At 34.9% G+C, this 15,896-nt stretch overlaps 1 protein-coding gene across 1 annotated transcript in view; it reads right to left on the minus strand.

The window, feature by feature from the left end:
- Nucleotides 1-15,896, minus strand: part of LOC148953826 (signal-induced proliferation-associated 1-like protein 1) — a 161,610-nt gene that overhangs the window by 65,673 nt on the left and 80,041 nt on the right. The window contains exons 9-13 of the mRNA XM_089085918.1: nucleotides 15,006-15,247; nucleotides 10,988-11,228; nucleotides 5,919-6,171; nucleotides 3,019-3,134; nucleotides 1,070-1,228 (exon numbers count right to left, since the gene is read on the minus strand). Coding sequence (XP_088942044.1) covers nucleotides 1,070-1,228; nucleotides 3,019-3,134; nucleotides 5,919-6,171; nucleotides 10,988-11,228; nucleotides 15,006-15,247 — 1,011 coding nt within the window. The remainder of the gene's footprint in view (nucleotides 1-1,069; nucleotides 1,229-3,018; nucleotides 3,135-5,918; nucleotides 6,172-10,987; nucleotides 11,229-15,005; nucleotides 15,248-15,896) is intronic.

Genomic DNA, 15,896 nt, shown 5'->3' on the forward strand with positions numbered 1-15,896 from the left:
ATCTTTCCCATACTTTCCCACAAGCAACTCTGTAACTGCTTGTCCGACAGTTTCGACAGCGTTGTGTAGTTCAGTCTTGCCTGGGTATTTTTGTAATCACGACATCTTTATTTATGGAAAATACTGAACAAGCCTTGAATCCGCAAATATAGTCTCTTCAGATGTTTCCCCCATCTCATCCCATAGTCGAGCGATTAAGGTCTTAAAGTGCCCTTTGGAAACGGTAGACTTGTTTGGATAGCACGTCTTATATTCTGTAAGGATCTTCCACCATATCGCATTTCATTTGATAACTGTCAAAGTCACCCCGAAATACCCTTTCTCCAAGGAGTGACTTTGACAACTCACCAATCTCTAAATCCCTATTCCTAAATACTTACTGGGCGGCTTTCTGATCATATTTACAAGTTTACTAATGGCCCACAACAACAAAAAACAGTCATCTGTTCTTTCGTGGTCAGACAAACAGTACCCCTAAACATGACGAAAAGTACTTATTCTACACAACCAGTTCACAAACAAACACTCGATGAACGCCATCTCCACACTGTCTGACGAAGATCTTCTAAAGAGCCATCTAGAATTTTCACAGATTTTTTCGTCACACCACCTGTCGTCAAAAGTCAAAATAAACATTTTTCTATGCTTGTGTCAATGTCACCCATGATTATCAATCTCACCCTGGTTGACGGTAGGTTTAAAAAAAAAAAAAACGAAAAAAAACATACAAAAAAAAACAAGAAAAAACATACTGAAAAAAAAAAATATTACGAATTTAAGGGACTGCACAAAATCTATCTTAAAAGGTGCTAAATAAGGGTATGTGAAAAAAGAAAAAGAAAAATATATACCAAAAAAAAAATGTACTTAACTTAAGTGACTGCACAGAATCTATCTTAAAAGGTGCTAAATGAGGTGTACGAAGTTCAGACCCACTTCGAGGGGGGGGGGGGGATGTCAGATAAAAGTACATTTTAAACGTACATCTTAAATAAAAGCCCATAATAAGACAATAAGACGGGGGGATTTCCCCTTGTTGCAGATATCAGCCTAATTTTACCATACTTACCGTCTGGTGGTCGCTTTCTGCTGTTGAGGAACTTGCTGCATACCGTCACCCCTCTTGATGTTTGGGGGAACTGAAGCCGAATCAATACCATTGCCGTTTAAATTCTCATAATCCCCTTCCTCAAATTGTATGTACGGACACGTAGATAAATTACAGCCTCTAAAATAATTATTTCATTAAGAGATTCATCTGATTACTACATAAAATTAACTTAAACTATTTTTAAAATGGTAAGCACTGCAACGCGGTTAATATTAGTAAAAACCTAGTATCTACACAACAATTCAATTTTGAGTTAACGATCAACCTGCCCTAGCTTTGGCAAGACGAGTCCATTGGCACACTCAGAATTGATTTATTGGCCATGCCTTCTGAGACATGACCATAGAAAAACCAAAATAAAACCCAGTTTAGTTTTCAGCCACAATTAAACCAAAACCCAGTCAGATATCCTTAGCCCAAACTTAGTGCAGATATAGCAGAAATGGAAAGTCTATTTTTTACATTCAACAGAAAAACGAAGTGACAAAGACACGAAGAAATTAAAATTCTGAAAATTTATTGACAAAATTCACTATTTTCATCTATTTATCCCACTCCAAAAAACGACAATCACCATTTTTCGATTTTTTTTTTTTTTTTTGAAACTGAAAATACAGGTACTAGGCCTTTGCAAAAGACATCTGATTGGTTGATTTTGGCCAGGCTGTACAGTCTAGAAAATTTGTATAATCATTGAAAAACAGGTTCTCAGTTTCTTGGCATTTTGTTGATGAGCTATCATGAGCGATGGGTAAGTATTGTCTGTGAATATTTTTGGGTAGTAGTTCCCCCTGCCTTCCCCTGTTTTCATGTATTTGCGCTCCTACTAGTCAGCCTGCATTGTCGTGAATGAAGACAAAACGTGGACACTGAAAATTAAAGAGGAAGAAAAATTCTAGCATTCGATATGAGATATCTCCATCGCACTGCGAAAATCGAATGCAGTGGGATACCCAATGACGAATATGGGTGTACGCCGAAGGCTAGAGTTCATTTAAACCATTCTCAACAGAATCAACAAGCATACATTAAACTAGTTCGGCCAGGTCATGCGAACGAATTCGAGCCGTCACCAGAATATCGCCCTAGAAGGATCTCTCCATGGCCTTCGTCCACGAGGCAGGCCGCTAAGATCATGTACAGATAACTTCAGCTACGTCAAGATAGCCCAGTTATCTCACACTACACCAGACAGAGAGAAATATCAAGCACTTGGGCTGGATTTTGCGTGGATTGTGGCCCCAAAACAACACGGAGGTGGTCGGGGACTAGCAAATAAAAATAAAAATCTTTTTCATGTCTGTTTTAGGGTTTGACATTTTTTAATTCCGGTAGTTTCTAAATTTTTAGGGATTGCCAGTTGTTAATCCACTGAGAATATTCACCTTGGGGAAATTAAAAATTAGTTCGAGTTATCAAAGTCGGCTAAAAAGTATCACTCGATTTTGTAAGCTTCAAAAGAAGCGCATGTAAAGTCATTTTTTATGTCTAAAATTTAATTTTTTTTTTTTTTTCTCCCCTTATTTTTATTGCCCATTTGAGGTTGATGTCTCTGGGCCAGCTTGGAATTGAGTGTTTTAGTCTGATTGTGCATGACCCTTTGCTCCTGATTGATTTTCAGCGGAGGGTGACTGCCTGTCATTTTCAGTTTTAGTATTTTTCTTTTTTGCATTCAAGGATAGGTCCTTGGGGGTATAGGATATTGTATGTGCTACTTGTTATATGTACAAATACTATTTGATTGAAAATTACATTTCAAAATTTCCCGCGAGTTTAGCACTCTTCAATAGTACCTCTCTTGAAGTTTAGCTGACAATTATTCAAACTATCCTTAATTTAAATCAATTCTGGTACACTGCCTTATAGGAATTCTAAATTCTAGAAGTTTACTATAAATATGGACTTACTTTCTAGAGCTTCCGTCCTCCATGTTGGGAATAACAGTAATAGTTACTGTCACAGATGTTTTTAACAAATCAACCATTTGTTCATGACTCAATGTTGAAACTGCAATTTTGCAAATCTAAAAGAGTAATAAATCAAATAAACAAATTTAAGCAGCACTCAATAAAAATGTGATTATGTCGATTGTTGATTGTATATATATAAAAACATAGAATAGACTATATCGATATTCAGAACTCATCGATATATTCCATAGATCGATTTAAAACCACTGTTTATAACTCAATGTTATACCTTCTATTTTGCATTTATAAAAATAAAATGAATCCAGTGTACACATATAGTCTATATAGAGTTAACAAAGATGATGATAGATCTTTAGCTGATCGACATAAAATTATCCCAATAATCCTAATAAATTAATTTATTCGGATTAAAAATAATTTAATCCTAATAAAATATACCTAAGTATGATAAGAACATATTACTTTAACAACAAATTTGGGCTATATATTTGCATATTAGCAGGGGTGGGGGTAATGTACAGTGTGTCTACATGCAAAATGTGGTAGCTATAACTATTCTGATATAATGAACTAAGAATTGTTTACTGACTTCACACTGTCCAAATACTTTCGATGCATCGATGCAGAGAATAGAATACAGCAAATTTAATTATATATTGATTCTATAAATCAATATCGAACCACTTGTTCCTGACTCACTGTTCAAACTTCCATTTGGCATATCTAAAACAATACTGAATCAAATCAACACACGTAAACGAGATACAGCTCATAAAAATATTGATTGATCGATAGTTTGAGAAAAAGAGGTAAGCCCCCCCCCACACACACATCAAAAAGGAAAATCATTATTACAACCATATACTACTGTCATGACGTAACTGCACCTTTTTTGCTATGGCTGCTGCACTTTTTGCGGCTATAAAACAAAATTTGAACAAAAAACAAAAAACTACTTTTTTAGCCCAAAAGAGTTCACTTTCATCAAATATATCTCTTCAGTTTCTCTTTGGGGGTGTACAGCCCAACAGGGATGAAAGTAATGAGGGTGTATAGGCTGAGAAGGAGGGCAGTTATGAAAATGTATAGGTTAGGGGGGAGGGGTATTGGAAACAAGGATTTCCTTGAAAATACCTCCAAGAAATACTTAGAGGGTGTATAGACTGAGGGGAGGGGTTTTTGAAGAGGTAGATACTGACGGTGGGATTGGAACCAAAAATTCCCTGGCGGTGAAAACAAAGATTATAGAAAAATATCATTTTCAAGCCGTTTCCAGGAAAACTTAACCTTTTTGTACATATTTCTATGAGCTTTTGCGCTTAAGCTGGTGAGTGGGGGCATATTCGTCCCCCAAACGAGGAACCTAATTTTCTCAGCGCTGTTTAAAGCAAGAATTACAAGGACTAAGCCAGGGGAGTTTCCATTTGGGGACCCTTTTGAAAAAAAAAAAAATAATAATAATAAACTCGGAACAACAATACATCCATACCTTTATTGAAGAATTATAGGACCATCTAAACAGTTTAATTTTTTATGGTTTAAAGCTTATTTTCTTCCTTTAATAACGACATTCTTAATTTTAAATTAAGTTAATTCTTTTACTGACTGAAAACCCTTGTCAAAAGGAGGGTCCCCAGGTTGATAAACAATGTACTGCAGAGAGAATGTTCACAAGATTGCTTTTCCCTCTTTCTAAGTTCTAATATTTGCACTTGTATGTGCGTTTTTATATAATTATACGTACAATTAATCAAAATAAATTAATTAGTATAAAAAAATTCTAACATACATAAGCGTTCAATTTTTATTGCTACTTTGAAAATACTTAACACGAGTATGATGAGTCACCTAACTAGGAGTCACCCTAAGATGCAAAGGCTCTTCCCTGACATGTCCATTTTGACATTATTCACGTCATGTATCAGACCAGTCATGGAATATACATATCCTCTCTTTGCTGGTGCTTTAATTAACCATATCACTCCTCTTCAACGTATCCAAAACCAAGCAGTTCGTGCAGCAATTTCTAGCAACTTTAATGCCAAATCCCTGCAGTCAGTCCTGGATCATTTTGACGTGGGGTCAATGTCGGTGATCTACCAATACATGCATTGCCCTCTATTTGAGGAGGTATCGAAACCCGTCCCAGATAGAATAAGGCCTTTGCGGGCAACTAGCGAAAGTACAGCTCGGCAGGAGTACCTTGTGCAGGGTACACCCCGGCAGGAATACTTGAAGAAGGGTTTCGCCTGACGATCCATCGCCACATGGAATGGCCTTCCAGTACAAGTAATCCTTCTCTTGAGACGTTCAAGAGAAGGTGTAATAAATACTTTAAAAGTAAAAAGCGAAACAATTATCAGGACTAGTGGCATATCATCACTTATGATGGAGCCATGAAGTCTGTTACAAATAAAAAAATAAAAATAAAAAAGAATCACACTCGTTTATGTTCTACCCACTTGAGAATAAAAAAAAAATTATAGATGACACTTTTGAAGTTATATAGCCTGATTATTTATACTTCACCGAATTTAGAAGTTGTCCAAGGCACGTCCCTGATTATGAAAAAATAAAAAAAAAAATAAACACGCATTCGTCTTCTTTCTTCTGGCAAAAAATATAAAATACCACATTTTTGTATTTAAGAGCTTGAAACCTCTACATTAGAGATCTCTGACATGCTGTATCTGACAGTGCGATTTTCATAAAGATCGCTTGACTTTTAGGGATTGTTTCCCCCTTTTTTCGAAAATTGGGTAAAATGTCAGCAAAATTACGGTTTTTAGAATTTCGATTACTATTGGGCCGAGTCGCTCCTTACTTACACAGTTACCACGAACTGTTTGATCTGAAAAAGAAAGCAAAAGAATTACCTCAACGATTCTTCCACCAGGTCTCAATCCAGCCTTCCAAGCTGCTCCTCTACATTCAACTTCTGTAACATTGCCGTCTGGATGCACGTGAAAACCGAGTTGACCAAGCGAGTTTCTCTTCAATGTTAACTCTCGAGTTTCCACTCCATTTGTGACAACTGCCAGTCGTGCTGCAATCTCTGGGATCTCGTCAGCTTCGACGTCCCTTATGTGAATTGTAATACTCTCACCCCGGTGAAAATATATCCTTGCACTAGAAAGCGATCTGATTTTAGTTTGATTAATTCCGTTTTTGTTTTGTTTGCCTTTGAACATTCCCTCGGAGCTTGAATTCGAACTCCCAAGAAATTTCACGGATACTGCGAATAATTTGTCTAAAAAACTCGGGGGCATACATCAATTTTAACCCTTAAGCAGGCCAATATAACTTTCAAGTTCCAATCGAATCACACCCTGCCCTACTATTTACGACGACACTTCCCATAGGATTTATATAGCGACGAAGGCCACACTGCCTTTAATCATAGACAACAAGTAGAAACAATAGGGATATGTTGTATAAAAGACAGTGGAACGCAACTTTAAATGAATATTTCGGCCCTATATCCAAGGGCCGTCCTTAGCAAAACAAACGAAGAAAAAACGAATATAAGAAAGACTCACATTAAAATACAAACGTTGAAACAAGAATATTTTCAAAACAGCCCTAGTATCATTACTTCAAGGAAGTTCAACGGGGACTGGTACATCAAGCGAAGTGAAAAAAGACAATTCATTCAATTGGAATAAAAAACTTTTACAAACAAGCTCTTAAAGCAAATCTTGTCTTTTTGGCAGCCAGCCTAGAAGGTCTATCCGTAACAGGTTGAGTGGAATTGTTTACTGTTTTTACAATTCCACTACTTTTACAGTAAAACCTGTTACGGATAGACCTTCTAGGCTTTACTGTTGAACTTACAATTCCACTAGGCTTTATTGTTTAGGCTTTCCACTAGGCTTTATTTTAATATGAGTTTTTTTTTGCATTCTTTTTTTCTTCGTTTGTTTTGCTGAGGACCGCCCTTGGATATATGATCGAAATATTCATTTAAAGTTGCACTCCAATGTCTTATGTAAAAAATTTCCCTATTATTTCTACTTGTTATCTACCATAGGAACTGGTCGGAAAAAAAAGAAACAAAAATAATACACATGAAAGACATTAACGTTTTACTAAGCCAACAAACTTTATTGAAAGGAAAACATTAAATTTCACCAAGCCTTTACAGTTGGTTTACGAAAATTAAGTTTAAACCGAAATAAAAAACTAAGCACAGTGTTTATTGTTTAATGCAAATTACCGAACTAGTGATACATAGTTCCTTCTTAGTTAAGTTGGCTCCTGCGCTGCGGCGGCTTGGTATTTACTCTTCCACATCAGCTACTCGTTATTCTGCTCGTGCTGATGTTAAGAGTAAACGAAAAGCTGACTATCCTAAAATTGTGTTAAACCGATGATGATATTTTGGTAGGCTTCAGCTAGACTTTATTATTGTGACCATTCGATTCTTTTTCTGCTTACACCCCATATTTAAAATACAAGGTATGCGATATATCGAATACTGTATTTTTGTTACTGGAAAAACTTATTAGTTTTACCAAGGTGCAAGGGCGTATCCAGGATTTATGTCCGGTGGCTTACAAAAAACTTTAAACCTGCACCAAACAAATTATATGCATTTTTACCAGGTTTTTTACGAGTCGGACGAAAAATTTCAGAGGGGAGATTCAAACCCAGACCCCCCCCTCTCTGGATACGGCCTTTCCTGCGTGGTATAGAGACCAAAGGGCTCATAAGTTTAGCACCACTAATATTTCTATTCAAAATTCCGGATTTAAAGGCAAAAGAAGGTGTGGTTAGGTGTTTATCATCCTCTTGCTCAATTTATTTTACGTATTTACTTTTGTGTTGTTTTTTGTTTCGTAGAGAATGTTTATTTATGTTAAAATCATAGAATAAAGCCCTCAAAGTCAACGGTCCTATAGCTAGTGGGAAAAAAGAAGCTACGCTTACCAATGCTTTAATCAAAGTACGACCATTCGATTCTTTTCCTTCGTGTCTACGCCCTTTCTGTTAAATACAAGGTATACGACAGTGAGTTTTGTATTTTCGTTACTGGAAGAATTCATTGTTTTTAGGCCGAATTGAGCCCGAGCTTCGAATAGAATTACCGAATAGAGACCAAAGAAATGTTCAGAAGTTCGACACCATTGATACTTCGACTCGAAAGTTTAAAAAAAAGAGGCATTCCTCTTGCTCAATTGTTTTGATGCCTCTGCTTTTGTTGCTTAAGAATGTTCGATTTTGTCAAAACCACAGAAATTTTGTTTAAAAAACACCAGTAAATAGTACAGCGGTTTTCCAAGCATAACGTGTTAGCTACAAATATTCTGATATTATGAAGTAAGATTTGTTTTCTGACTTCACACTGTCCAAATACTTTACCCCCCCCTCCCCTAATGTCCAAATATATATCCCAAATTATATATTTCCCCTCTATTCTGTCAATTCTCTTTGTCTTTTCTTTCGCTAAGTTGGAAGAAACTAGAGAAAGAAACCAGTTTACAGTGCGTCAATGCATGAACAACTTGAGTGGTAGGGGGTATATCATACAAGTACCAAATACACATACAATAATACACTATACCATTCCTACAAAGCCTAAAAAACCGTGATATATAGCCAGTTTAAAAAAAAATAATAAAAAATCACATGAATATTTCATCTGTATACAACAAGGCGCCCTTAACGCTGAGAAAGAGAGTCTAAAAAACAACAACTTTGAAAAAAGAAAGAAAACGAAAATATTGAACTAATACAATTCTTACATCACAAACAAAAACAGGAACTTAGAATATATCATAATTGATTGATGTACTTCTATTAGAAAGGAGAAGGAATTGATAACCAATAGCAAAGAACGAATACAAGCACACAAATTCCGATTATATCCCATGTCAGTTGAGTCAAGCAAGCACTTGTCGTCTTCCCAAAAACGGAATGGAATATTTCACAATTTTTCGTCAATGGGTTTAAAAAGAAAAAGCAAAACAATTCCTCTAGCAGTGTACCTTTATCTACTGTTCACATTTGTAAGGACAAATTCTCCTCAGAGATTGGGAAAACCATAATAGGGTCAAAACTATTTTATTGTCTCTTGGTAAAGAATTACTGGGCCGGCCAAAAGGCAGACTTACCAGGCAAATTGTCTATAATATTTTATAGAAAATAGTCGAGCCAGAGGAATGAAACTTTCAGAAATTAGTCCAAATATCAAATCCTGACAATCTCTGAACGCTCCATATTGCTAATTCAACTTCTTATCTTTAAAACATTATTGAAAGTTAATTATTGGACCGGACCAAAAGTTAATTACCGAATTACCAGACCGGACAAACGGTAGACTTACCAGGCAAACTTTTTATAATATTTTATAGAAAGTAGTCGAAGCAGAAGAATTAAAATTTTAGGAATTAGTTCAAATACCAAATGATGAAAATCTCTGAACAGTCCATTTTGTTAAATCAATTCCTTATCTTCAAAAAATATTAACGAAAGTTTGTCCAGAAAGTGGACGTTTCCCATAAATCTCGATTGACAGAGATATAACATATAAGAGTAAAATTATTCGAGGGCGTGATCAGATTTATCAAGCAATGTCAATAGAACTTGGAGGAATCGGGTAAGATATAAAACATTAAATATTCGTGAAATTTTCTTTCCCCTGGCCCAACTATATTTTTTTCTACCTATGGTTTTGTCTCTAAAAAAATAATATTATAGTTTTTTTAGTAATTAGTGCAGGAAAGTAAAACTTAGGCTAGGGTCAAATCTTTTATCCAACAGAAAAATGGATTGAAGCTGAATAGACTGTAGCACTAAATCCAAACAGCTTGAAAACCCATTGACCAAAAAGCTTTACCATCGTTCCCTACCCTGCTCTGGTTTTGCAGGCTTTATTTCTAATTTATATTGTTCATGGCCGAGACCTGACCCATGGATATTTTTATGTGTCCCAATTTCAAAGGGATATGTAATTTTAACAAGTTTTACTTCTGGCGTTTATTTATCTCTTTGATTGATTTATGCAAAACCACTGCTGTTATAAAAAAATGAAGATATAAATGTACAGAAGGTATTTTTTTTTTTTTTTTTTTTTTTTTTTTTTTTTTTTTTTTTTTGAAAGGGGATGTAGACTTGAAAGCTTTTACTTCTGGTGGTTGATACATCTGTTTGATCATCGGTTTACACAAAAACGTCGCTGCTATAAAAAATAGAGATACAAATATACAGAATCAAGATTACCGTGTAACATTCAGCAATCTGTGCGGTAATAAATACAACTGAAAGTAAGGAGCAGTATCAAAACTTAAAATGACCAAAAAATATTTCGTATATGAGGGAGGGGGGAAGAAGACTGACCCTTCTCCATCCCTCGCTCTTTACGCTGAAGGCTAGAAATTCGATTGAATATTTTTTGGGGAAAAGGGGGTGTGGAAGGGGGGGGGGCTAGTTGTCCTCCATTTTTATGGTAAACTAAGAAGGACACTGAAACTTTTACTTACCGTTTGAATAAACCCCTTTTTGATCTTCTATGACTATTGCTTCAATGCGGTTACCCCAGAAAAAAAGCATCCGTGATCTTTCTTCTGGGACAAAATACAAAATTCCAAAAATTTCTAAATAGGAGCTTGAAACCTCTGCAGTAGGGTTCTCTAATATGCTGAATCTAAGGGTGTGATTCATCACGATAACAAGACGTTCGGGGGCGTCCCCCTTTTTTAAATCGTAAATTTTCTCGGGCTCGTAGCTCTTAAAGGGTAACATTACATTTAATGAGTTTTATGCATTTGCAATCAACATAAAAATCTTTGACGCAATAATTGCTATCAGAATTTCTTTTCTTTAGAGTTTTGGTTACTATTCACCGAGTTTCTCTTTACTTACAACTCACTACCACAAACTGTTTGGTAGAAATTATGTTTTGGCAACTTTTTTGAAATAGCAAATCAAGGGTCCATCAACTTACCTATTAGTTGAGGTAGTCCATCCCAAAATAGATTTACAAGGGAGGCAGAATATAGGTTCTTTGGTGCACTCTTCCACAACAACCAGTGTGTCAGCAGAAATACCTAGCAGACAGTCAACAATCCTTTCGTGACCCGAGTCCTCTATGCAAGTTTGCCAAACTATAGCTCCTCTCTGAGCAGTTTCTGGATGGAATCGAGGTTTTAATCGCTCTTTTTTGCGACTTGTAAAGGTAAGTACCGCTATAAAAAGACACAGAATCAGACAACATATCAGAAAATAATCTCCTCCCTCGGCACTTAAGCTAATAAACCTGGATTGTACTTGATGATTTGTGATTAAAAAAGGAAAAAAACATATGATTTACCTTTTATACATTTTCTTTTGATATTTTAGAAGAAGAAAAATTAACGCGGGAAAGGGTTTCCTAGGAATTTCAAATGTGACAGCGCAGTGATGCCAAAACAATAGGAACACGTAGAAATTACGTTTAGGGATTATTTGGGTGAAACCGTTTTAGGCATTTTAAGAGTTTTAGTTTAGTTTAGTTTTAGTTAAGAGTTTTGTGTTTTAGCTTAGAGTCTTAGCTTAGAGTTTTTGTTAGAGTTCTAGTTTAGTTTAGTTTTAGTTAAGAGTATAGAGTTTTAGCCTAGAGTCTTAGCTTAGAGTTTCTGTTAGAGTTGAAGTTTATTTTAGTAATAGTTAAGACTTTAGAGTTTTAGCTTAGAGTCTTAGCATAGAGTTTTTGTTAGAGTTCCAGTTTCGCTTAGCTTTAATTAAGAGTTTAGAGTTTTACCTTACAGTCATAGCTTAGAGTTTTGTTAGAGTTGAAGTTTAGTTTAGTTATAGTTAAGATTTTAGAGTTTTAGCTTAGAGTCATAGCTTAGAGTTTTAGTTAAAGTTATAGTTTAGTTCCAATAAGCAAATTTGAAATTCCAATATGCAAATTTGAAATTCTTGAAATCTTTAAAAATTCTTATAGAATCTAGTCATTTCCTAGTCGAATTTATTAAATGTGCAAGCTAAGTTCAAGGTATGCAGTAGACTATCAGGGCACCATAGCTTGCACAGCAATTTAGCCACAACATTTACCTTTTATACATTTTTTTTTGATTTAGAAGAAAAAAATTAAATTATTTGAGTTTGCTGAATAAGAACATAAAACGTAGTTCGTTGATAAAAACGGTAGTTGGTTGAGATGAAAATCTTATTCTTTTGTGGATCTAGGGGAAAATTTTGATTCTGAACTCTCATACTTTTTTTTAGAGAACTAGAAAATCAATTTCAATTCTCAGCCTTTTCCGGGTAAATTTGCGGGGAAAACGCTGCATTTAAATTTGAACTCGTTAAAATTGTTGTAGACTGCAGCTGAACTATGGCTTCTGCAATCCATAACTATTAGAGTAAGTCTCCTTGTTCTAATAAAAACCAACAGGAAGGAAAAGAAAGAAACCGGTACTTGTATGATATAGCCCCAACCATTGACGCATTGTAGAACCGTTTTTTTTTTTTTTTTTTTTTTTTTTTTTTTTTTTTTTTTTTTTTTAGTTTCTTTCAGCTTAGCGTGAGACAAGACAAAGAGAAGTGACAAAATATATGGGAAGTATACAATTTAAGCTATATATGCACATTGGGGGGGGGGATTAAAGTATTTGGACAGTGTGAAGTTAGATAACAACTCTTACATCACAATATGCAGAATAATTGTACCTAACACATTAGGCATGCAAACCCGCTATACTTTACCCCCACGCCTTAATGCGCAAATATATAGCCCAAATTTGTTTCTAAAGTATTATATTTTTATCGTTACAAATTAGACTTATCATGGAAATAATGAATATAGATAACAAAGAGAATTCAAAAAATAGTCAGCAAATCTAAAATGCATCTCAATAAAATAATGCATCTGAAAGCATTAACCAAGAGCAATGGCATTATATACAAAGCTGGATTATTTGAGCCTAGTACCAAGACAACCTATACACAATAATTCCTGTTCGTTTTAAAGTCTGATGTAGCTCCTTACTTTCAGTTGAAAAACTTGTTTTTTTTTATATTTAATTTCTGATAGTTTGTTTAAATAATCCTGGGAAATCCGGCACCCCCTTCATAGCAATATCTCTTCCCCCATGACCTTCAATAAAACAATAAAAAACGCTTGGTTATCGCTTAATTTATCTACTATTTCTAGCTTGGTAGCGTTATTTCTATACTAACGATAAAGCAACAAAAATAAACTGAGCAGTGTCATTGGACAAGAATAAGTATGATTGTAATGGCGTAAACGTTGTGTGACTCATCTCTGACTTTGTTTAATTAGTTAAAATTAGTTTCAAAGATGACTTTTTCCATTCGATTTCAATATATTTACTTTTAAAAAAATTTTAAAAAATCCTCTTTTCGTCTTTCTTTGTTTATATAACAAAATTTTCCATAAAACCTTCAGTAGAATAAAGAAAACAGATGAAAAGGGGAGTTAAATTATCATAATTTATAAGACATATGTTCGTTCAAAATTTTTTTCTAGATTTCTTTTTTATGTGCTTCCAAGTTATAATCAAGACTTAAAAATCATATCCAAGTCATCTAGAATCTAACCCATACAGTTTATAAAGCTATTTTCAGCTGACTTGCTGTGATTTGAAAAAATTAAGACTTTACAACTAACACATTGAACTTTTTCTGGATTGAGGAAATAGTTCGTGTTTATTTTGAGCATCTTCAAGTAACGGCCAAAAATCTTCCAAGTAAAGTTTCGTGTTTTTCAATAGTACCATATTTTATATGGATTTATTTTATTCAAAACAGGAGAAAGCCATAGGCTTGTTGCAACACAAATTCAAGAAATGACAGCTTATCATACGCTCGATATACACTTATTCATAAAGAATTTTTTTTTCTTTTTCTTTCTTTTGTACTTTTTCTGTACTTCGAAGTTAAAAAGGAGATTTTTTTCTGAAAGTTGAAACATTACAATAGTTTTAGAAATAAAACTTTTCCGTGCTTAAATTAAACTCAAATTTATGGGTCTCGACACAAGGTCACAAGGGTCTCGACACACTGGTAAAAGGTGATTTATAGTGATTCTAAAGGTGATTTATTTTTTTATTACCACTTTTTTATTGCCGTGAGTGGTATAACAAGAAATTGACAATTGAATGGAAATTCACTGGTAAAAGGTGATTTATAGTGATTCTAAAGGTGATTCTAAAAAGTGATTCGAGGTCATCTTTATATTACATTAAAATACCTCTTTTCCATGTTCCTATCCAATTATAGAATCGTTTCTCTTTATCAAACTTTTCAGGGAAACTCGTTTAAAGGAAACCCATTTAAGTTAACATATACATTCAATACAAACATTAAGACCAAAATTAGCCTGGCTAGCTCAGTCGACAAGGAATCAACCACGCGAAAGGGTGACTCATAAGCACGTGGTTGTGTGTTCAAGCTGTGCGTTATGTCCTTGTTCTCTATCAAGAAAAATGAAGTAATAACAATAGTAGTAGCAATATTATTGACAATAACAATATATAATGATTTATTTGCACAAAAGCTAACAAGGGTCGTGACAAAAACAAAATAACAATTGAAAAATTAAAAACCATACACGTAAATGCAAATCCTCATCAAAATACAATATAATCATTTATCGTTCAGTCCGAATATCAGCAATTTCCATAACTTTAAAATTTCACCAGGGTACTTCTTCCTCATAATTCTTATCCAATAATTTTTATCAATAAAACTTTCCCCAAAACATTCTTTCCTCAGTTCTACCAATTCCTTACTCCCTAAAAAGTGCGAAAATTTTCCCCCAATAGCCTACACATACTGGGTAAACATAAGACCGTTTTCACGCCTATTCTACCCTAAATTTTTCATTCTCTCCCCAGGCGGTACCTCTTTCCCTCTCATACGTAGAGAAGGGACAGATACTTTAAAAGTTGACAACATAAACAATATTGACACACTTTTTTGCTAGTACAAAAAGAATAAAAAACTATAGAACATACGAAACTTTGATCCAAGGTCCAGCGTCTGAGATGTTACAAAGTTAGTGGCCAGATCCTTCAGGTATTCTTGTCGCGTCCTGGTGGCCATCGTGGCAAATTTTTCTGATCTGTGGGCCGCATTTTCGGCATTGATTACTTTGGCTAACAAAAAATCAACAAACTGTTTTGACTTAGGAAAAGTGGAGCCCTCAGGAAGAGGTGGTCCAAAAGCAGGTACTTCTCTAGATCTGGTTACGGCAACCCTGCAACAACAAAAACAGCTTCAAAATTAGACTAGAATCAAACAAAAGAATCATGATAATTACTCTGGTATTATCTTTTGAGGGATAACATTTCTTCAAAGACGGTTCCAAATAGACGCACTGAGACTTAGGAACCTATTCTTCAAGTACTCAGTATGGGTTGTCTTCTATTATCGATAATCCAATTGCACCGTGTTTCGGTGTGTTTGCCGTATTTTGCATTCCTATTAACACGAATAAGCTAAAAGAAAATTCAGCAGAAGTGAATTACTTGTAATTTCGAAATATGATCAAACTTGGTATAGTTAGATTACTCGCTCAGACTTGTTTTACTGTGGAAGAGGAGGAAAGGGAGCATTTATCTCCATCTGAGGGAGGAGGAGGTTAGCTAATATAAGGAGATTCGCCCTATCACCCATACACATAAATGATTACTATTAATGTCAGTGAATTACATAAAGCTAAACTTACAACAATTTATTTATCTGTACGACAATAATTGCGTATGGGTTCGACTTCTTAGCGCAAGGTGGCGAGGGAGGGGGGGGGGGAGGGGTTGTATGTAAAGATAATAAAAATGCATATGTACTTTGTACCAACCTCTTTTAGATTTTCCAGTGGTCCTAACATGAGGAGAGAAAGGATTATA

The sequence above is a fragment of the Artemia sp. Qi Xiang Cuo genome, chromosome 3 (assembly GCF_049724085.1).
Source record: "Artemia sp. Qi Xiang Cuo chromosome 3, ASM4972408v1, whole genome shotgun sequence".
In the NCBI taxonomy this organism is placed as follows: domain Eukaryota; kingdom Metazoa; phylum Arthropoda; class Branchiopoda; order Anostraca; family Artemiidae; genus Artemia; species Artemia sp. Qi Xiang Cuo.